Source organism: Meleagris gallopavo, chromosome 10, assembly GCF_905368555.1.
Source record: "Meleagris gallopavo chromosome 10, MGAL_WU_HG_1.1, whole genome shotgun sequence".
Classification (NCBI taxonomy): Eukaryota; Metazoa; Chordata; class Aves; order Galliformes; family Phasianidae; genus Meleagris; species Meleagris gallopavo.
Window position 1 is genome coordinate 25,863,379 of NC_139413.1, and position 23,342 is coordinate 25,886,720.

The 23,342-nt window shown below is 42.8% G+C and overlaps 3 protein-coding genes across 4 annotated transcripts in view; 1 reads left to right on the forward strand and 2 right to left on the reverse strand.

Annotated features, from left to right (window-relative positions):
- Nucleotides 1-164: 164 nt before the first annotated feature.
- Nucleotides 165-3,288, reverse strand: LOC104912496 (CARD- and ANK-domain containing inflammasome adapter protein-like). 2 transcript variants are annotated; one of them, XM_085231827.1, is made up of 2 exons: nt 2,984-3,288; nt 165-2,491 (listed from the first exon to the last, which is right to left on the reverse strand). In XM_085231827.1, the coding sequence occupies exon 2, from the start codon at nt 2,481-2,483 to the stop codon at nt 366-368; it is 2,118 nt and encodes a 705-aa protein (XP_085087953.1). In that variant the 5' UTR covers nt 2,484-2,491; nt 2,984-3,288; the 3' UTR covers nt 165-365. The 2 variants fall into 2 exon arrangements, with proteins under 2 accessions (XP_085087953.1, XP_031410844.2); XM_031554984.2 differs by having other exon boundaries at nt 165-2,633; nt 2,984-3,287.
- Nucleotides 3,284-23,342, forward strand: part of FGGY (FGGY carbohydrate kinase domain containing) — a 284,157-nt gene continuing 264,098 nt past the window's right edge. Inside the window, exon 1 of the mRNA XM_085231838.1 lies at nt 3,284-3,528. The gene's annotated coding sequence lies outside the window, so the exon portion shown is untranslated. The remainder of the gene's footprint in view (nt 3,529-23,342) is intronic.
- On the reverse strand, nt 20,824-22,826 carry JUN (Jun proto-oncogene, AP-1 transcription factor subunit). Its single transcript, XM_003208888.5, is given in 2 exon segments — nt 20,824-22,141; nt 22,144-22,826. Coding segments are annotated over 2 exon segments (942 nt in total). The 5' UTR covers nt 22,442-22,826; the 3' UTR covers nt 20,824-21,497.

The following is a 23,342-nucleotide window of genomic DNA, read 5'->3' on the forward strand; positions in this document are numbered from 1 at the left end:
AAATGTCTCCTTGTTCATAATATGGCTAGTTAAGAACGTGGTGTTTAACTAAGCTATCCACACAGACTTGAGTTGTGGTTTATACGACAGAAGGTAAAAAACAGTGCATTTAAGATTGCCGCTTTTTAGATTCCAAGGATGAGGTTCATGGGAAAAAGCAGAAGTGTAATCAATGCTCCAAAGTTTAATGGTATGGTTAAGATCCTGTTTTCCATGGGCGCCACTGATTACTGACTTAATTTGCCTGTTCTCAATCACACAGAACCCAGCACCATCTAAATTTATATTTATATATATTATATTTATATATTTATTATATAAAGAATAATTCTGCCTTTACATTTAGAAATGTTTGCTTTACATATTTATTTTGCCATCAACATTTTCTTTTTCAGAAGGTTGACAATGTGAGCCTGATTCTCTGTTTTGTTACATTCTGCTACTTGCAATGGGGTCTTTTTGAGGCTATTAGCTGCTAGTAAATTGGCTTTTTCTCCTTGTGACCAGTTTATGAGGGAGTTTACAGCATTTAAGTGACCAGCCTTGCAAGCACAGTGCAATGGGGTATCCTTATTGCTGTCTAAGGCATTAATGGCTGCCCCATAACTCAGTAATAAGTTTATCAAGTCGCTGTGCCCATGTTCTGCTGCAATATGCAATGCAGTCTTTCTCCAAATGTTTCTATCATCAATATTCTTACTTTTCGTTGATGTCAAAAGAATTTTTTCAACCTCCATGTTTCCTTTGATGGCTGTGTAGTGCACGGGAGTACATCCATCCATGTCCTTAAGCCCAGGTCTTCCCTTTTTAGCTAGCAGAACTTGAACAATACCAAGATGACCTCGCAGAGCTGCAGCATGCAGAGGTGTTTTTTTCTCCTTGTCTTGTGCATTGGGATCAGCATTAGCATTCAGAAGCATCTCCACCATTGTTTTATCTCCCCTTTCACAAGCAAAATGTAAAGGTGATTTTGACTGCTTATCCTTCGCATTAACATTGGCTTTGTGGTGCAACAGCTGTTTGGCAACATCAGCATTACCTCTTTGACTTGCAGTATGCAAGGGAGTAACAAACTCTTTAGTGACAGCATTAATTTTGGCCCCGGCGCTGACTAACGGGCCAACCAGTGCTCCGTTGTTGTGCAGCGCTGCAGTATGGAGCGGGGTTTCGTCGGTCTGATTGGTCACATTGGCTTCCATCCCTTTGTGCAGGAGCAGGTTGGTGATGGAGGCAGCCCCAGCCCGAACTGCCAGGTGCAAAGCTGTGTCTGAAGCAGGGGTTTTTATTCCCAAGTTTGCTCCCTTTTCAATTAGAACTTCTGCACATTCAGCCTTGCCCATTTCACATGCCAGGAGTAAAGGAGTGTACTGCGTTTCGTTGTAGGCATTTACATCTGTACCTCTGTCAGCTAAAGCTGCTACAATACCATGCAAGTTTTTCTGTACGGCTTTAAAAAGAGCTGACTCCATTATGTCCAGTGGCAAATCTTTAGAATATTCTAGCAGTGTTTTGAAAATGGATGGGTGGTTGCTGTTGAAGGCTTTTTCGACCACATTGGAATCAACACTGGCTCCAGCTTCCAACAGTACTTTTGCAGTGTTTTCAAAGCCCTGAGAAACAGCATAACTGAGAGCTGTCTGTCCTCTCTCATCCTTCCCATCACTGGAGGCACCACTCTTTAAAAGCATTTTTGCCAGACTGCTTTCATCTTTAAGAGCTGCCATGTGCAAAAAGTGATGCGGGTTTCCACAGCTTCTTGCTTCTTCTCTCAGAAACATCTTCAATATGTGGCTGTGGTCATTCTGTGCAGCCAGATGAAGTGGTGTCTTGCCTTCTTTATCCAAACTGTACATGTGAGCACCACAGCGGAGAAGCACTTTGGCTGCATCACCGTGGCCTTTCTCAGCAGCCCTGTGCAGAGGTGTTCTCCCTTTCTGGTCCATCACATCTAGCTCAGCACCATTGCTGATCAAATATTCCATTATGCTTAGGTGCCCCTGAGAGGCTGCAACGTGCAGAAGGGTTTCATTTGAAGAGTTTAATGCATTAATATCATTATCTTTCAGTGTTTTCGCTAACTCTGAAATATAACCCTTAGCAGCTGTGTCAAAGATGCCAATATCAGAATGATGTTTTCTAGGTTTTGCTGCTCCTGAAAGCTGAGTTTCTTTTCCTTTCTTCTTAGTAGCCCCTTCGTGTCTTTTTCTTCTAGGACTCTCTCTTTCTTCTTGGTACTGTTCACAGCTCTTCTCAAACCAAACTTTGTCTCTTTCAAGTAAGTATCCTATCAGTTGTCTTCTGGCATCTCTGATGCTTTCGTTTACTTCACTGACATATTTTCTCATCTTGTTATAAAGTTTTGGCTCCACTTGCTTTAAACACGGATAGAAAAAGAGCCTGCAGGCTCGTTCACCTTGAGAAATTAGGATGTCTAAAACTCGAGAGTTCTTCTCTGTTCGTGTCCTGTAGAAACTCATGACCATCCTTTTTTCTGGGGAAAAAATGTCATTGTCTATGAGGCAGCTCAGAAGGTGGTCGGGGTCATTAATGCCTTCTATTAGCTCTTCTCTTTTAGTTCTTAGGACTTCGATTGCATATGGATTGGTAAATAGGCTGGTGGAATGCATGCTCACCTTGATAAGCGAGAAGAGAACGGAACTGTTGTTTAACATCAGAAGTGAACTACAAAGTACCAAAGCTGGGTCACATCACTGCCTGTGAGGTGCTGGAACAGCTGCCCAGAGAGGTGCCCTGTCCCTGGGGGTGTTCAAGGCCAGGTTGGATGGGGCCCTGGGCAGCCTGGGCTGGTATGAAATGGGGAGGTTGGTGGCCCTGCATGTGGTGGGGGGGATTGGAGCTTCATGATCCTTGGGTCCCTTCCAACCCTTGCCATTCTGTGATTCTTTTTGATAGAACTCCGAACCAGCAATCACTGTTGTTCGATAGTACATCTTTAAAGAATGAGAAAGAAATCAAAACTCACCTTTAGTTCTGATAGAAGTCCCTTGATTTTCTTTGTTCTTCCTTAGCAACAAGTGAGGCTCAAAACAAAACAAAAACCCGTGATATATAAGGATCTTCCATTTGGAAGACTTCTTCCAGACTTTTTAATGCAAAGTTAGGGAAAAAAATGCTTTTGTGAAGCTGATATTTGAATAGCAGCTATTGGTTTATCAGGTTCCTTTGGGCCAAGCTGTTCTTTGTGGTTCCCAGTTGTCCAGGCTTTTAGACCTGACGAGAGAAAATGGACAGCATGGTTACTGTTGCCGTGTTTGCATACTTGCATAGTGGTAAATGAAGGCGTTCCCTTTGCCAGAGCTGTAGGTGAAATCTCTGTCATATAATGAAATAAAACCACGAAGATCCAGATAAAAATGAACTGTACAGAGCAGCTGATTGTAAAAAGTGTTCCAGGCTTTCCAGGATGAGTTCCAGCTTCGGTCTGTGAGCTGTATTTAACTTCAAGGCTGTCATTCTTGTGTCTGCTGTCTGTCTGGAGCCTAATTCTATTCCATGAGGTGGATCAAGGTGTGTACAAAACTTTTAAAGCATAATGAAATGAGACTTCAAATCTGTGTGTGTAGTCTTCGGTGTGAGTGTAGGACCTTTGAATCCAGCTGAAATTAAATTAACTTCCTGGTCTCAAAATTCCTCATGGAGAGGAGGAAATATAATAATAACCATCTACGTATTTGGAATGCAATTGAGAGAAATTGAGATGGCAGTTCTGTAAGAGCTTGAGCTGAGTGGTTGGGTCTGGATGCTTTTTAAGCTCCCTCCAACCCAAACCATTCTAGGAAAATACGCTGACAGCTTCACCTTATTTAAGCAAATCAGACATTTTGCCATCTGTGTCTTTCTTGACTGCCTTTTCTATTGCATCCTGCTACCTTTGCTTGTATTTTCTTTAATAGTAGGCATAGTGTGACTGATGAGATTTTTAATTTTTTATGAGTTGACTTTATAAGCTGCATTGCAAAACTTGTTCTATTTTATAAGCTAGATTGCAAAACTTATTCTATTACTATTTTTTCTTTTTACGAGAAAGATTTATTGAAGAAATAGCCAGGAAAGGCAAGACTTCTAATAGAAGTTTTGAAAGCCAGCCAGTTACAGAGTCAGCAAATTGGACAGCCCATTTAGAAGCCCAATAACTCCTGTGAAATGCAGAGAGGGGCACTGCCCCAAGGATGGGTAAACTTTTGTCATTTAGTTAATCATTGTTAACACATAACATGGAAAAGTGTGGTTTGTTGTCAGGAGGTCCGAACTGTGTTCCTAAATCTGCTAATGACTCAGTCTGTGAGCTGCAAATTATTTAGTCTTCAGATCTGACTCATCAAAGTACTTCAGATATATCCATCTCTTGAGTAAAGTAATAGGCCTTACTTAAAGTTTGCTCAGATTGGGTTGTTATGTCTTCACTGTTATTGTTCCAATGCAAACTAGAGGTAGCAGTGCTTGACTGCACTCTCAGTTTTGAGTTCTATCAATGGAGAATGGCGAGTGCTAAGCAGTATCATTGATAAAGCTGACACACAGAAAAAAAGTGGAACTCCTGGAAAAAATTAAAGCCGTCAACTGTGATATTCCTTAAGAACCTGTTGGTATGGCAGTAATTTCCTAATGTGCAGGAATTGTGCTGATAAACCAGCAGGCATTAAAGGTGCATTGCCCCTAACCGGCCGTGGGGAAGGGCAGCGGAGCCCTGTGTGTGCAATGGCTATTTAGAGCCAGTGTGAAACTGGGCTTCTAGAGAATAGTATGCAGCCAATTACTTGGCCAATTACTATGCAAAGCATAGTCTTCAAATCGTAGTTCTGGATATATTTTTAAAAGCTCTTTGTGTGGAGGTGACATGAGGAAATTCTCTGTTAAAACGAGAATGGTGTTCATCAAGGAAGTTTTGGAAGCTTGTTGTATAGATGAATAAGAGATTAATAACTGGCTGTTTGAAGTATGCTTTTTGTTTATATCTTTAAAACTTATTAACTCTACCTATTTGGCATATAAATGTTTTAGAGAAAGGAAATATATTAAGGTTCCATATCTGTGCTCCTTTAATTAAGTGCATGAGACCACATACGTGTAGGATTTCCAGGAAGGTCTTCATTAGAAGTCTGAATGGCAAAATTTCTTATTACTAAGCCAGACCTTTGGCATTCTCTATTAACTTTTACATTTATGTGATGTCTGAGAGGCATGAGGAGGTTTGTTTTTTCCTTGCAAAGTACTTCATGGGTCAGTTTTCTTTCCACTGGCATCTTCAGCTCTGCATATCCAAGGGCTGTTCCTTATTATGTTATTCTAAAAACAAAAGAAAATGATGGTCTTTGCTTCTGTCTTCTTCGTAATAGAGCATTTTTTAGGGTCTTTGTGTTCAGAGTCGTGGGGACATAGCAGATGAGCATACATGCATTGAGGAAACTTCGTTTTACTCCAGAAGGACATGGAGTAAAACTCAGATTGGTGCTGATGCAGGCTCTGCTTCCCCAGTGTCACTGGAGAAGCTCTGTGCTGTAGGTGTGCTGGTTGTGTTTTGATCGTGTGCTGTTGAGATCCCTGCAGGGAGCAGACTGTCATGACAGAAGTCCTGAATGTAAACTCTCACATCATCATTAAATGCAGAAATAACACTCTCTGAAAACGTGGCTTGATAGAAAAGACATCATTTCTACAGATCTGTGCATACTTAGCAATGACTTTGCAGGAGGATGCCAGCTGAGAACGATGTGATTCTTTAGAGCAGGCCTGAAAAAGAGCAGGTGATGCTACTGATAGGAAGGATCTGTAGTTATGTCTCTGCTGAGTGAGTTTCCATTGGGGAGCATCAGATGCCTGCTTTAACCCTGCTGTGGCTCTGAGGAACGCAGCTCGAGTCACTTCGTTCATACCTGGAGTCCCAGCTTTGCTGCTTACACGTGTCCTTGGGCAAATCACTTCATCTCTGCTCCCTGTTTACACAAGCATTAAAATAGGAAATTTTTTTCTCCCTCACAGACATGTCCTGTGTGTTTATTAACGGTGGTGCAGTGCTTTGAAGTTACGGAGGGCTTTGAAGTTTTGTTCCTTTGAAGTATTGTTTTCTGACTTCTCAAAGATGAAGTTTATTTCTTAAATTAACACGTGCCTGTGTTTTCGAGCTTATTTTATATTGCTATGTCATCATCAAGCATGCATTTAATTTTCTTTATTTTAATTTCTCAAAGATGAAAGCAACCAAAAGTACACCTTGCATATTGTTTGATTGCCATCCGGGATGCAGCAGTCTGGGCCTGAGGATCCTGCAGAGGTCAGCCTTTCTCCAGCCAGCACTGGGAGCCGTGCACTGCACTCGCTGCCTTCTGTGAAACCCAGTGACTGCCAGTAACTGCTTGTGTTCCCCAGGGCATTTTCTTGATAAAATGGTTGGAAAGCCAAACATTAATATCACAGTTTTGCTCTCTGTGATATTTTTATATTTCCCAATGTGGAGTTCGGTTTCATTTAAGACAGTTGTTTGCAGTAATGCCGACTGCTTATTAGGAACATATCTTTGCTGTAGAATAACTTCTTTCCAAGAGGCAGTAAAGCCAACGTCGTTATCTGAACACCATGAGGAATAGGAAATATATCAGGGTAATCAGGGCATCATCACTATTAAACACAGCTCAGGAATAATGCTTTGTTTTGGATAATCAGAAATCTAAGTGTGACCTGGCTGGTTGAGGTTGAACTATATTTAGGCATAGTCAGACAGAGAAGCAGCAGTGCTCAAAGTGTTTGCGGTGATGATTAGAATGCACTCGACTTATTATAACACTGGTAGAGAAGTTGACTAGTCAGAATGTCTGCAAGAGAGACAAAGCTTAGTTCTTAGTTTTGCATAAAGAGTAACTGCAGTGAGTTAGGGAAGTCCGAAGGGGAGCTCTGGCACTGAGCAATCTTGTTGTTGTTTAGTCAGGTTTCTGTCAGGAGTGGACCAAGAGACGTGGGGCCTTCCTGGTGCTGGGATGTCTCTATGCTGGCAGGGATTTAAAGAAGTATTCCATAGGGCAGTGCCACCCTTGGAGTGGCACACGGAGAACGTGCGTGCCAGCTGGGGCCTCCTGGAGGGAGAGGAAAGCTGATCCGTCCAGCCTCGTGTTTTGCACCTCAGCCTGGCACACTGGGCTCCCCTCTTATCTCCTGTGCAGCTCACACACTGCCTGCCCATAACTGCTCCTGCAGAGTCCCTGTGCCAGGTCCTGTCTCTAAAGAGCTGCCTTGCAGGCAGCACTGCTCCCCTGCCTTGTCCAATCGTCATGGATGCCTCTGAGGTACTAAATAATAATACAACAGCAGGTGTAATAATTTAGATACTTTATTTCCAATGTTATCTTAACACTATTTCTTCAAGTATAAACATGCAAAGATCGTGTAAAGTGCTGCATCTCTGCAATACAAAATGTTCTTTTTCCAAAGATGAGCGTATTCTTTTCTGCAGTTCCAGTCCTGGGGTGACTCTAAGAGAGCAGCACACATCATAACGTGCCTCTGGTGGCTTTACATGCTGATAGGGCAGACGTGGATCCAGATTGACCTGTAGATACAAGGCTTAATATGCATAAATCATCCAAAGTGAGGACTAGGGTTGGTTTCTTGTCCATTGTGAATTAGTAAAGTTTCAGAAGAGTGACCAAGTAACCTGGAAGGCTTTTTTTTTTACAGTTTATTTTTGAATAATCACATGTAGGTGTTTTTCCATAGCTTTCCATGAAGTTCCTTGCCAAGTATTTTTCCAAGAAGCTGCATAAGGGAGGAAGAAGGAAGAAAGCTTTCTACTTCAGCTTCACAGAGCTAAGGAAAAGCAATGTGCTTGTTTTGAAACGTAACAAGGAGAATTAAAATTGCTTTGAAACAAACAGGAAAATTGTTAGTGATGTACGATGAAATTTATATCATGCAAAGATCAAAAAAGAAAAATGATCATTTTTTTTCTGTTGAGTATCGTGAGCAGTATGCTTCTATAAGTTCTTATTCTGCAGAAATCTTTACTGTCACAATCTTAATTTAAATCTAGAAACTAACTCTATTAGCATTTATTCAAGTTGTTATTCAAATCATTAACACTAAATGCACACGATGTAAAAGCATCAAGTTACTAAATGCTGAGGCATCTTCAGGGATCAGCAAACTTTTTTCCTTTTTTCTTAACAGGCAGATTTTTTTACATTTTTAGACAGGCCTTTGTGGTTTTGAGTTGGGAACACACACTTAGTCAGTGAAATCTTACAGAAGGAAATACTTTGTGAAAGTTCTTTAGCTGCCCCCCATAGGCCTGGGGCTGCTCCCAGGAGGTGCCTATGGCAGTGCCACCAGATCTCCCACAGAAGGCAGCTGTATGCAAGCAGAATATTGCTTGTACCCATTAGAGAGTGCTGCAGAGATTAATAGAGACTAATGTGACTTTGAAAGGAAATGATGTTTTGCTACATCATAAAGCAGTTTTAATTGCTGTTATTTATTAAGTTATTACAGCTAGATGTCAGGCATCAGACATAGCACAGACGTGTACCTAAACAATGTCTTGCCAATGAAGGCTACCTATGCATACACTGAAATTTCACTCTCTCTGAGGAATCCATTTATGTATATAAATTGTATTTGTTATGTCAACAGAATTTTCAAATCCATTTATTTTAGTTCCACGGTTGTTGTTTTTCCTGAATGTGAAGAAATAGAAAACTTTTGAATTAAGCGTGGAAAACCACCTCAAGCTTTTTTTTATTCTGTTAAGAAAAACTAATTTGTAATTACTCTGGAAAAAAGGCAGAGCGTTTTCTGAGTTAGTGGGGGTAAGTTGGAGGTTCTAGTAACACCACCAGTAGGAAAAAGGTCCTGCTGAGAGCAGATAGCAGGGACTGGGGGCTCTGCTGTTCCCCCTTCAAGTTGCTTGAAGGCAACTGGCACACCTGGGCCTGGAGATGCTTTTCTGCATCTCTTGCTTCTTCTACAGTTGTCATCTTACCTCCTTGATTTTCAAAGTTTTTAAATTATCATAGAATCGCAGAATGGCTCGGATTGGAAGGGACCTCGAGGATCACAAAGCTCCAACCCATTGCCACATGCAGGGCCACCAACTTCCACATTTCATAGCAGCCCAGGCTGCCCAGGGCCCCATCCAACCTGGCCTTGAACACCTCCAGGGATGGGGCATCAACAGCCGCTCTGTGCAGCTGTTCCAGCACCTCACCACTCTCTCTGTGAAGAACTTAAAGAAGTTAATATTCTAGCTTTGATTCTTGTCTCTTTTCCTGTTAACCTTGAAAATGGTTCCTATATTCCCTGATCCCCGAGTTATTTACTGTGAATCCTCTAGGTCACTCTCTTGTCTTTGATACTTTTTTGGATCCAGAATTCTATATTTAGAGAAATAGTAAGTTGATATCAGCCTGGCTGTGTCTCCTTGTATGCCAGCATCTGTATTCTTAGCTCCAGTTCAGAAAATGTGTAAGTCTGTATTTAAATATGGAGAGGTGCTTGAGCAGAGGGTAAGTTTGAGTTCCATGAGCTTTAGTAAAACACGAGCAGTTCCTCTCTCTTTTTTTGAATACAGTACTATGCTTAAACATGAAGGGTCTGATTGCTGCACTGAATCGGGACCTCGGCCTTCCTCCTGTCTGCTTCCATGAGAAACACTTGTGCTGATTTGGGTAGCTCCCTAAATCACAAAAGCCTGACAACTCCTCCAGATTCATGGTGTTTGCTTCCCTTGGCATACCCCAAAACATCCTTCTCTGTTCAGCTGCACCTGTGATATTCTGGCAGCGCTCTTTGTTCCCAAGCCATTATGTCTTCCTACTCAAATTTCCATTCAAAGAGTGATTCATCCAGCAGGGGAAAGGCATGACCCAGCTGCCCCCTCAGTTTCCATCGTTTTGCAAATCAAACACACATCTGAACCAGAGCTTTCATTTCAGACATTTTTCTTCTCATTCCTTAAACTGCTTCTTATTCCTTATTCCTGTAGTGCTTGCTGTGAGCACAGAACTGTTTGCTGTACCAATAGGTTTCCTTAAAACTAGCTTTGATCACAAGAGCAATGGAATCATATCAGCATGGATTTTCTTTCCTCTAGGAATACTTTTTTTTTTCACAGCAGATGATGGTTGTTACCTGCACCAGAGCTGCTCTGTGGACAAAGCATAAGCTTGACTCATTATGCCAGCATCCTTCTTTGTTTTTTTAATAATAGCTTTCATGCTCTTAATGTTTGGTTCCAATGTCCAGCTGGAGAAAATTGCACACCTCTACCAAAAGCCTCTGCAAGAGCTGCTTACTCTTCAATCATTCTTTCTAATACTTTTGTTGTTTTCCATTGTCCCCTGTGCTACTTGCTTCTTATTCCTTTGAACACTATATTAAACCTTTTTAAAGACTCCTCTTCAACCAATTTTCTTCTGTCATCAAATCCACCTGTTTACAACTTCTGCCTCCCTTACTGTGCAGTAGAAATGTTCCCTATTTGAGAAAGGGTTTTTGTTTGCTTGTTTGTTTGTTCTTATTCCCTTACCTAAATAGCCATTCTGGGTTTACAGGACTCTCAGGGATAAAGCTGGGACTCCTGCCAGCTGACATAGCTGTTGCTAACGTGGTATCTAGAGCCATTGCAGCCTACCTGTAGGTCTGTTTTCTGCTGTCATGGTTCCCAGTGAAGCAAAGTCCTTGGCTCAATACGTATATACTACAATATGCAAAGAACAGTAGTATTCCCCCCAGGGATTTTAAAAGACTCAGATTAAGGAACAAAGAGTGATTTCTAGGAAGTTCTTGCACAGTGAAGTAGCTGCAGTAAGAGAAGAGCTGAATAGTCAACCTTATTTTTACCTTGTGTCATAAGAACAGGGAAAGCTTAGTTTCAACTAAGTGTTAATATAGCACTGTGAAAATAGGATCAGTGTGACATTAAGAAATGAAAGAAGGAATATTGCTGTGACAGCTCAAACTCTATTCATTTCACGTTTAATTCAATAAGATACCGCTATTTAAAATTTATCTGAAGCAAAAAAAAATTATCAGATCTTACAAGAGAATTCAGAGCAAGCTTTCTATACACAAAGTCTGTTTTGCTAGAAATACTGGCAAATGTAGGTGTTTTGAATTGGGACCTGTGTTTTTTACAACAGGTTGAATTACTGCTACTTCAGTATGACTTTCAGTTTTGCAAGGATTGGCACCAAACCCATCAGAATAGTTGTCTGCTCCCCCCTTCCCCTCTGTTACTCACTGGCATAATTTCCATCCACCAAAGCTTTTCAAAAATAAGGAAGGAAAAGTCCTTCCTGTACAAGCTTCCTGTGGATCCCGTCCAGATATAAAGGACTTGTGTAAATGCTTGGCAGGCAGTCCCAGCATATGCCACTTAGTGACTTCCTTTTCTTCTGCTGCCATTCCACGTACAGAGAATGAATCTGAAAATCAGAGTAATTTTCATTCATTTTCGAATAAGAAATTGTAAATGGTAAATTTCCTATCTGTGTATAACGCCCACATTTTAAATTAAAAGTTTTGAATGCTGACAGCATTAGTCATAGGAAATCCTGTATGAACATCCAGCACTTAAGTTGGACCTTCCCCTGGATCACACCATAGAAGGAGTTTACAGGAAAACATTCTGTTACTTTTAAGTGCTTGTTTTAACCCTTTATTACCATCTGGTAGAACAGAGCTTTTTTTCTGGAGCCCATTTCCTGTCTTTTTGTGATCAAAATAGTATTGGAAATCTATATATTTCAGTGCTATTTTTTGCTCTGTGTTTTAATAATGTACTGGTAGGACTTGGTAGATGTGTAAATATATGTATACACCTCTCCCACCCCCAGTGCCTTTCAGTGCATGATATTCAGAAGGAAATAAATATGCTTTAGAATCTTCTATTGGATATCTGGGAACCTGCTTCTAATAGCAGGATGTACAATTTCCTTATAATTGCACACATATAGCTTGTTATCATACCAATATGTGACATAAAATATTATATGCAGGATAAGTATTTAAAAATGTTTGGTGCAAGGTTTGTTTTCACAGAAGCCCAGTAAGCCAAACAGCTCTGCTGGGGGCAGCCTGCTGGTTAACCCACTGCCTTTCACAGCCCTCTGCCCCTGGACCAGAACTTCAGTACCAGCACATGTTACAGATTAAGGAACAGGGTTATGCCATGATGCTGGAAGGACAAATAGATTGACTTGCACACTGTCAGCTTCAAGCAAAGCGTATAGTTCAGTGAGATGGAAAGCTAGAAAAGGCAACATCCCTTTGTAAACTAAACCATAACGTGGACAAGGCATGAAATAACAAATGCAGCTATGTTGCATGGCATCATCTTCACGTTACTGAGTGATCCAAATGTGATAGTTTCTTTGCCTTCATTTAGAAGAAGCCATCCCACAATGGATGTTTAATCTCCTATAAAAAAATAAAATAAAAAAAAAAAAAACAATTCCAGTTTTCATTTTTACTGAGTGGGAAAATCCCACACATGTTGAGTTATTGTGTAACAGCTGGCTTCAATTAAGAATCCAGGCTTCACGTCCTGGGATTCCTTCTGAAGTATCAAATAATACCAGCGTTCAAGATTAGGATGAGGCTCGTGACGTTGGCCATGGCAAACACGTATTAGGCAAACGAACTTAAAGAATCAGGTTTTTTTGTAGTGCTGAGAAGCCTTTCATAGCTCTCCAATTTTAGATCAAAGTATAGCAATGTTTAAACATAGCTTAATGTATCTTAATTAGTGAATCAAAATATATTTGAGTGTATAATCATTTATAGGCTTTAGAGTAGGCAAATACTGATGACTGACAAAGAAATGGGAAGGTATTAAAGTACTCAGAGAGCCTTACTTCTGTTCTGACTCTTCTCATTAATTTAAACAGCCTTTAATATATTTGGAGGTTTCATCACTATAAAATCTCATTTTTTGTTGTGTAGGTGAAAGTGACCATTTTTATGGCTACATGGAGACCTTCTGCTTGCTTTAACCTCTTACAGTGATATTGTCTGACATTATATCAGCTCAACCTTAGAAACAGGGAGGAATTTGCTTCTATTTTTGTGTGTTAATTGCTTGATCTTGGTTGTTCCTGTTTCTATACAGTGGTACAGGACAAGGAGTTTTCTTTCATCTTAGTGCCCTTTGATCACTACTGCTATTACAGAAGTTAGACTCTCCTAAAGGACAAGGGTAGCAATGCTGTGCTTCTCACAGGTTGGCAGGCCTGCACTTTTGTGGCTGCTCTGCACAGTGCACTCCCAAAGGGGATAACATCAGCTTTTTCTTCTTAGATCAGACTGCAGACCTGTCAAAACACTTATAACTAAATTTCAGGAGAGAATGCCATAAGAAAGACTACAGAAAACCAGGCATTACTGTTCCTAAACTGAGATGCATATGTTCTTAATTTGCAACAGATTTAGGGATTGAGCTGTTTCTAACAGAAAAAGAGTAACTGCATAACATCTTCCATTCCCTGAGCTCATTGTGTTATTCCTTTTGTCATTTTATTTTGTCATTGTTACCTTTTGCAGTTTGATTGGAGAAGTAACTGGCTGTGCAAGTAGGTACCACACATGCTGAGAGAAGAGCATTCCATTAACCCAGATGCCACATCCAGCCCACAGGCACGTAACCGTGGAAGAAAGAACAATTGACATTAAGCTAAAAAGCAAGCCTTTCTCATATTGCCAGTCTGGCATTTCCTGTGCAGTGAAAAACACAGAAGCAATTTCTGCATGTAAGAATGATAAACAGTGAACAGAGGGGGCCGGGGAAATAGCTTGTAACAAGTTTTGGGTGTGCTGATATATTTTGTAAGTAAATTCAAAACAGACATGGAAGCCAACATCAGGAGCATGTGCAAGGAATTCCATTTATAAGACTTAGAATAATAACCTCACTGCCCTCTTAAATAATTTTAAATATATATGCACAAAGTTAGTCATCTCACAAAAAGCAGTTTCATAAGCAGGTATACTAAGGACTCAGTTCCCAAGTCAAGTTAATGGGTGCATGAAAATTGTTCTCTGTGAAAGTCAAACCACATTTTATAGCTTTGTCCATATGGGAAGTTGAGCTTGTTTAACCAAAAGCGTGAATTAAAATTAAGTTATAAAACTGGTGCAAGATCTGCCTGGGCATTTTTGCAGTGTAATTGAAGTTGGGAAGAATGAATTGAAGAGTTCTGTCTCAATCCCTGGCAGTTTGGAGGTTGCCAGTGATCCCTGTTTCTCAAACAAGAAGAGAGTATGATTTTTAAAACATGCTTTCTTCACAGTATTTATTAGTGGTCTGATTTCCAGAGCTGCTATTTCTACCCAGCATCTTTTGGATTTGGGCTAGTTTTTGGTAACTGTCAGTCGTTATCTTGGGAAAAAAAGAACCAAAGCAGGCAACTTGATTGTTACTTTTGCAAAAGTACATGGAATTAACAGCTATACATAGTGGTGAAGCTCAGTCAGGGGCACTTCCCTAAATATGCAGCACTTAGCTGCACTGGGGAGGGCACAAGTGGCAAACATAATGCACAAGTGGCAAACATAATGCACAAGTCTCTAACCAAGCTGAAATATTACAAGCCCAGCTGAATCTGCATAGTTGAATGGTGGTCCATTTTTCACAGCCCTGAGAACCAATGTGGTGGGAAGTTAGATAAAGATGTACTGCTTCCTGCAGGGCTGCACTGGAAAGATATGGGTTAGAAAATCTCTGCTTAAAGGAGAAGGAAACTGGACCAAGACCACTGAATTCTGTTTATTTTCTGTTATTTAAAGAAGGAAACGTTGCTGTTAATTTGCCAAGGGCAACGATCTTGTTGCAGGCTAACTGTAAACTCTTGTACCGTCAGTCCCAAAGTCAGCTATGCTTCACGTATGGCCTTGTATGGTTTAGTTTGTTTGTTTTTGTGGATAAAAGTACTCTGTTAAATAACTCGAATATTCATATTTACAAATTGTCTCCTTCAGTCAGAAAATAAGGAGAGCTGGCAGTCTGTTTGACAGCAAATCCAAACAAGAGGTGCATTTGGCCTTGAGAATTACATTTCCTTTTCTCCCCTTTAGGTATTTGGGTCAGACTCTATGTGATTATTTAGAGTGATAAGGATCATATCTTGACTGAGGCCCAGACATACCAAGGGAGGGTTTGCAATGAATCTTGTTGTTAATTACTTCTTGCAAGGAGTTTTGAACGGTTAATGTTTAGGGATACCTTGCTGTTTGTAGATGGGGAAAACGGTGTGTGATGCAGTAGAATAGCATTTTGTTTACAGAAATTCATTCATCACTAACACATGATGGTTCTGAACTTTTCTGTTCAGTAGAAGGAAAGGCCTCCTTTTTCTAATCAGGTAAATCAGACCCAGGTTTTGTCCTATCTGACCAAAAGCCTTTCAGTTAAAGAACCAGACAGCTGAGTTTCGGCACTCCTAGATTGCTACTTCAGCTCACCCTCTGAAGATGTATGCACTGTTGGACTCTGTTAAGTCCAAAGAGAGCTCATGGTGTCTCCTAACCTAGAAAACTCACTATCAGAAGTTAAACTGAATAAATCCTGACCCATACCTTTGAAGTGCTATGGCTTTGTTTCAAGAGGAACTTTCCTTATTTCACTTCTCAAGGTAAAAACAAAACAACAACCAGAGTTTGTATAGGGAGAGCAGCAGCTTGCAATTTTTACTAGTGTTAAAAGTTCCAAAACTACTTTTGGACAGAAACAAAAGTGAGCTTTTCATTCAAAAGCTGACAAAGTGCTTTGATTTATGGTCACACAGAGGTCAGAAACTTTGAGAAGTTTCTCCAGGTGATCTCTAACTTTTGTAGTGCAAGGCTGCACTTTTCAACCTACTGCTAATCCTTCTAGTGGAGATTCAACATTTCTGAAGTCACTTCTTTTTAGCACGGCTGCTACCTGAATCACTGCATGAGTTTGAATAGCAACATTCAGTAGATAACTGCATCGTGCATGTTTGCATGCCTTGTTCTGAGACACAGGAGGCACAGTAACAGTCCTCATCCTCACTAATTTGGCATCCTGGATGCAAATTCAAAGCTCATAGATGCTGGGTTTTGAACCCATAGTGTCCTCTGAAATAGCTGGGGTTATTCTGTGGTCACAGTGATGCAGGATCTCCCTGTTCCTTGCAGTGGTTGCTTTAAGGACTAAGTGAAGCTGCTAAAATGCATCGATTTGAGAAGGTTTGCATGACTGCAGGTTTCATCTGAAGTCTTTTCTGGCTGCTACACCATTTACGCGAAAGCTCGTGCCGCAAGCCTCCGTGCAGTGTGTTCCAGCACTGTTTGCTTTTGAGCTCCATCTGCTGGAATTGCGTCCCATTTCCCACATCTTTGCTGTTATTGTGCTGCGATTTCACAGGAATTCTTTTAAATTTGAAAGAGAATAAAGAGCAAAGGTCAGTTTGGAGGAGTTTCTAGCAAATTTTTGGTCCTTTTCTTTTTGGAATTAACATAAAAATTGCCTGGAGAATTCAAGGCTCAAAACACAAAATAACTGTGGGACAGAGGAAAATAAATGTTAATTCTTCCTCTACTCTCATCCACAGTTAGTTCCGAGGTATTTTTGGATACGTTTGGATTAATCACGTCAGGTCAGAACCTACTCAGTTCTGCCTTAAGACTTCACTAATAGGTTACTTTCTTCACTCATTTTTCTTAATTAGTTTCCTCCCCCAGTGTCTGCTGTTACTCTGCGGCTAAGAAAGTCATCGTTGTTTTGAATATTCAGTTCACTTTTTAAAAAGCTCTGTTTTCCCATTGCGACTGTTTTCTAGTATTTGGAATACTTCAGGGACCTAGTTTGATTTATGTAGTTCCATCATTCCTTAACAAAAATGTACTGCAAAGAGTAATGCGTGAAATTGGAAAAGAGGGCCCAGGTGTGCAGAAGTAATCAGAGGCTATCGTGGTAACTGAGGCGATGACTTTTTACAAGTTCTCTTTGTAAGAAGCACCAGCTCTGCTCAGAGAATATATTCTGATGTTGATGTCAGCAACAATACATACGTGTGGAATTGGGATGGCCTCCACCCTCAGGTGCAGGCAGTGCTGTTGGCGGTGTGTGCAGTTCGTCGAAACAAGAGCACAGCTCTGGAATGATCACCTTCCCACAATGCGACCCACCTACATTTTCCTTTTCTTCAGTTGGAACATGAATACCACCTTCCCTCTCCCTGTCCCATAGCTAATGTTAATAAGACATATTCTGTTTCGTAATGGATTTGTGTATACAATAATTTCAAATATTATTCCTTACTGTCCATCTGTTCATTAGCAGCATTTTGCGCTCACTTATGTTGTTTGCAACTTTTTTTTTTTAATAGAGAAACTTTGCCTGAACTGGTTTTAGTTTCTAGTTGTTGGTAAATCTACGCTGTTATACCTGTCCTGGGGATAGGAAGGAAGAGATGAAAAGCAGAGAAGGTATTCACCTTGGTAACAAAGATAAATGTTCTGGTTTTTCAGCTCTGCCATATACTTCTGGCCGTGGGACACCTCACTCCATGCTGTAACTACTCCAAGATGCCCAAGCATGCTCTGGCCTGAGCCGGTCCACCCGCCTCCGCAGGCTGCTCAGTAATGCTGCCCAGCTAATAAACCTGCAGCCTGGCTCAGGTTATTCAGTGGGCAGAGTGCTGTGCTGATCCAGCTGGACACACCTTCCAGTTTTGCTGCTGGTTCAGGCTTCACACTGCACTGTGCAGCCTCTGCATGTGCTGCGTGATGCTAGATAAGTGATGTAAGCCTGCTGTACAACTAACCTGGCTGCCTGCAAATTAGATTCTCTGCTTCCTTTGCAGTTGGGAGGATAAGATCATTAATGCATATGCAGCAATGTACTTTATTGAAAGGCCTTATTTACTTTTTCAGAAAGCAATTATCTTAATGGATTCCTTAGGCTTCTGCATGGGACAAAACTGTCTAGTTTAGAGGTTTAGAGGAACAGTGATGGCAGGTTATTAGTGAACGGTGATGGGAATAGTGAGTAGCAATAGTGATGGCTGTGTGTCTTGGCATGTTCCTATAATTCTATAGGAAATTATGGCATCTTATCTCATCTTCATCATTAGGTGGGTACACACTGCCTGAATGCACACTGGTACTGAAGTGCTGTATTTTGAGGTCAGTATTTTTTGACCTGCGGAGAATTGAACAACTGAAGGATGAAGGACTATGTCAATAACTGCTACAATGTTCTGAGATTAAATCTGGCTGGCATCTAACTCTTTTACACTGGAGTAAGTTGGATGGTTACTATCGTTTCTGTAAAGACAAGTACTTTGGATTTAAAATAATTCTGTCCTCCTCGCAGCTCACTTCAGTTCATGGGGTAGAAGTGTGAGGAGTTGGTTGTTTTTGTACAGACCCAACTTCTAATTAATATTTCTGTAGCCCAAACATGTTGTTCTGATTAGAGGCTCTTTGCCTAGGCATTTCGGCATAGCCTGCCCTGTTTGAAACCCTGCCTTTTTCTGACTTCACTTCCTGAATCCGCTGACAGCACTCACAGCCAAACAAAATACATGCTCACAATGCTGTTATTTGCAAAATATTCCCTTGTGAGTACAGCTGGGGCAACAAAAAGAGTTTCTAAATCTCAAAGAAAATGGACTTTTCCTTATAGAAGTAAGGCACACAACGCATTAGGCAATTTTAATCTCAAGTTAAGTAGGTGTGAAAACTTTGCATTTCACCACATATAAACACATGCATGTCTTTCAGTACAGCCATGCTTATTGATCACCGGGTGATCTGGTAATACACTAAGAGTGCTGAGCTTTAATCTGTTCTGAAGTGCACCAGACAGAAACAGGCTCACATCCCACCACGCTGTTTACAAAACAGACGGAGGTGGAGATAATATAAACTTACTTTGCCCCATGTCAGGCTCGATCCTCAGACGTGGGATATAGGAAAGGATTCGTGCTACATCCTCCCTGTCTCCTTGTGAACCTGTGTGACTGGCACTGAATAGCACAGCACCTCCTGGGCTGGGCCTGGGCAGGTAATTCTGCCCCAGTCTGTGCCTGCCGAACCAGCAGTGCTGTTACTCAGTAACTTTTTTTGCCAGTGCTTCAGAATGTGGAACTGGAGAGAAAAAAACTTCTAACTGCAGTGCTAAATGTCTGTGTGCGCGTATTAGGATAGGGTGGAGCAGACTGTCACTCAGCTGTATTTAATTAACATAGTATTTTATATAATGTATTTATTTTTTGCGTAATTAGGTGATTAAGCAAAATGCTTGCTAGTAACATCTATTCCATAACCCAGCACTATGGAGAGTTAAACAGGCACCTTTGCAGGTAATTAATCTCCTTGCCCTGCTTATTTTGCTAGTTGGCACTTGCTTAAATCCCTGTAAAACCACACCCAGCAGTGCTGTGTATTATCCCTCTGCTGTCTATTCCTACATATGGTCAAAATCAACTTACCTTCCGGGTTGCTGACATCAGCAAAATGTGCTCTTGGCAAACTACAGTATCCTCCTAGTAACCCTTTGTTTGGTTGGTGTTGTTATAAGAGTATTCCTCTGACAGCAGCAAACAGCATCTAAACAGTGCTGGCCCCCACGCTTGGATTATGATGTAGGATACTGCCACAATATCACATTTTACCCACTAAAACAACCCTTCATGTCATTAACTCCATACAATTTGGGCAGGAAAAAAAAAAAAAAAAAAAGTCAGAAGAAAGATAATTCTGTGCTTCCTGTGAGGAACTGATCTTCGAATGCACATCAGGTGGAAGTTTCAGGGTATCACTATGCTGACAGTAAGTCTGCTCTCATCAGTCTGTGATGCGACCCTACACGTGGCTGTCACTGTAGATAAACATATATCTTTTTTCCTTACAATATGGATTAGGGTTGTCTAAAAACTTAATAACGTTACTTCACTAGTAGTTAGTCTGTAATATTTTCTGCTCTTTGCTGTTTGCCCATCGGCATCAAACAGAGCATCTGCTCTTTCCTCAGATATGTAGCTATTGAAGAAAATGAATTGGGTGCTGCACGTTAAAAGCGTGGCATCCAAATCATTCCCCCCACCAGTTGAGTAGCATGTCTCTAAGGTAGATGTTTACATTGTTGCACTAAGAAACAAGATTATATTAAAAATACATGGCAAGCACCTTAAAAGTTGCCATCATGTCTTTTCACTTCCTGCTACATTGTTTACCCAGTTTTCCTATTGCTAAACAGAACTGCAGTAACAGCCGAAAGGATTTCGAAGAGAAAAAGTTATTTTTTTTTACCCACAGACAACAGCACTTTCACAACTATTACCAGAGATTGCCTTTTACTGTGCAAAGAGCGCACAGGAATGAAGGTGAATATTTCTATTTTTGAAGTCTAGAGCGGTTTTGTTAAAAAGAAAAGCAAACAGCCTCTTGCCTGATCCTGCTTGAGGGCATTAGCTTAATAAAAAGCATGCAAGAGCACAGGCAGCCGGTTACAAGTGCAGAGCAGTCTCAACACACAGGCTTTCTACCATCTAAAGCCTGCCTAAAGCCGAAGTCAGCTGCCCCAGCAGGGCCACTACAATACACAAGCACTCCTCTCAGGTTAAGGCTAGCAACTGCAAGTCCAAGACAACTCAAAAAGTTCTGTTTGTTCAGTGCTCAGGATCTGGTTTCCCCCCTCCGTCTCCTCCTCACACGTTCTCCAGGACATGCCTGTAGTTACAGAGCGAGTTTAACATAATCCCTGCCCTTTAGAGTTCAGCATAAAGGGCGTTTTCCTAACTCACGTACTGGCAAAAATAATAATAATAAAAAAAAAGTGTGAGGAGGAAATGCATTTTAAGTATTTTATTTTTCTTAAATATAATAGAACCTTCTAGATTTTTTTTTTCCAGAAACAGAAACATTAAAAAAATTATACTTTATTACAAATGGTAAACTCAGAGTGCTAAAAAAAAGCCTCTTATTTACAAACAATACTGGGCAGTACCCAAATAAACAACATAAAAATAACTTACAAAGTCATGAAGTAGTTTATTGACATTAATCAACTTTCATAAAATAAAATAAAAAAGGATATGTACATACACCATTTACTTGAAGGCAGGCAGAACAGTTCTTGTTTGTTTATCAGCCTCCCACAAACCTCCCTCCCGCCTTTTTTTTTTTTTTTCTTAAGGAATACTACATAAAGCAATCTACAGTTTCTATTGCAGTTTAACCTTTAATACTGAATGATCATCGAATGTTAGGTCCATGCAGGTCTTGGTCAATGTTAAACGAAGATCTGACGCCTCATCAGAGCAGGAACAGCACTCCTCGGAGCGGTGCTGGCTGCTTCACCAACTCAAGCTGAAGGCTCGCCAGTCTTTCCACACATGCGCTTTGCAGCACGCAGGCAGGACTCACAGCCTCTCAGCTTTTACCGTGAGCTTTACGCGGCCGCCGCTTTTGGTTTGTTGTTTAGTTATACCACAACATCACAGTTCCTATTTAAGTCAGTCTCTTCAAAACGTTTGCAACTGTTGTGTTAGCATTAGCTGGCACCCGCTGTTGACATGGTTCATGACCTTCTGCTTAAGCTGTGCAACCTGTTCTCTGAGCATGTTGGCAGTGGATGCCAGCTCTGAGTTCTGGGCTTTCAAAGTTTTCACTTTTTCTTCCAACCTGGCAATCCTTTCCAACTTCCTTTTCCGGCATTTGGACGCCGCAATTCTGTTTCTCATGCGTTTTCTCTCGGCTTTGATTCTCTCCTGCGACTCCATGTCAATAGGGGACAGGGGAGGGGTTTCCCCCGGCATTTCAGGTACAGTCTGAGGCTCTTCTTTCAGAGCCTGAAGCCTGGGATGCTGCACGGGCATCTGGGGGTTTATGTGATGCTGCGGCGCGTAGCCCATGCCGTTGGCGTTGTAGTTGGGTGCAGAGTTGAGCGCGTTGGGGTTGAAGTTGCTGAGATTGGCATACACCGGGGGCTCGCTGTGCAAACTCGTGTTGAAGCTGCCGCCGCCGGCCATGGAGGACACAGGTGCCATGCCACCGCTGACAGGTTGGGCGGCCGAGGTGACACTGGGCAGCGTGTTCTGGTTGTGCAGTTCCGCCAGCGCTCTCACGAAGCCTTCGGCGAAGCCCTCTTGCTCGTCGGTAACGTTCTTGGGCAGAGAAACTGCGTCGGGGTCGGCGTGGTGGTGATTAACCCGTTGCTGGACTGGATGATGAGCCGCTCCAGCTCCGGGGAGGCCAACTTCAGCAGCCCCACGTCGGGGGAGGTGAGGATGTCGGCGTTCTTGTTCCTCAGGTGCGGCTTCAGGCTGCTGGCCGGGTCGGACAGGTTCAGCGTCATGCTCTGCTTCAGCACCTTGGCGTTATTATATCCATAGCCGCCGCTCTCCGGCGGCGCGAAGCTGGCGTTCAGGGCATCCTCGTAGAAAGTAGGCTCCATCTTTGCACTCATAGAACAGAGCCCGCGGAGTGGCGCCGGGAGCCGCGGCAGCGCGCTGGAGCGTCCCGGCCGCCGCCCCACAGCGCTCCCGGCCGCGCGGGTTGGGGATAGGAGCGCGCGGAGCCTTACTTCTAGCCGGGACGCCGCCGCCGCTCCTCCCGGCGCGGGCCGGGCCCGCCGGGCCTCGCTGCACTTCCCGGGCCGACTCGCCGCGCTGTGCCGCCGGGCCGGGCGGGCCGCTCCTGCCGCCGCCGCCGCCGCGAGTACTTCCCGGCTCTGCGCTGCCGCTCGGCCCTGCTCGCTCCGGCGGCTGACCGACTCGCGCTGCCGCCCGCCCGCCCGCCTGCCTGTCTGTCTGTCTGCCTGCCCGCCCCGCGCTCTGAGCCCGCTCGCGGCGTGCAGCCCTTCACTTATCAGCGACCGGGAGCCCGCTAAAAATAGCCCATGATGTCACCCCGCGGGCTCCCCATTGGCTGCCGCCGCCTCTCCCGGGGGAGGCGGGCCGCTGGCCCGGCCCGGTGCATAGCAGCCGGTCGCCATGGCCACCCCACCCTAGAAGCTTCTCAGCGCCGGCGCGGGGCCTTGTGGGATGAGGTAATGCTGGCGGCGGCCCGGGGCATTGTGGGCTGACGTATTGTTTTTGAATATCTGGTTACCGCGTCCCGAGCTCGAGCCGGGTTGGCCGCCGCCGGCGCCTCCTTACCGGCCGCGCGCCGCCCGCCCGCCGCCGTGCCGGGGTGCAGCACTGCCGCCCCGCGCCGCGTCCCCCGCCCGCGCATTGCGTTGCATCGCATCGCATCGCGTCGCGTTGCGTTGCGTTGCCGCTCGGCTCCGAGGTGCGACGTGCGGCGGGGGCGGGCCGCGCTCCTCCGTTCGACGGCGCGCTTCTGCTCGTCGCCTCCCCCCAGCCCCG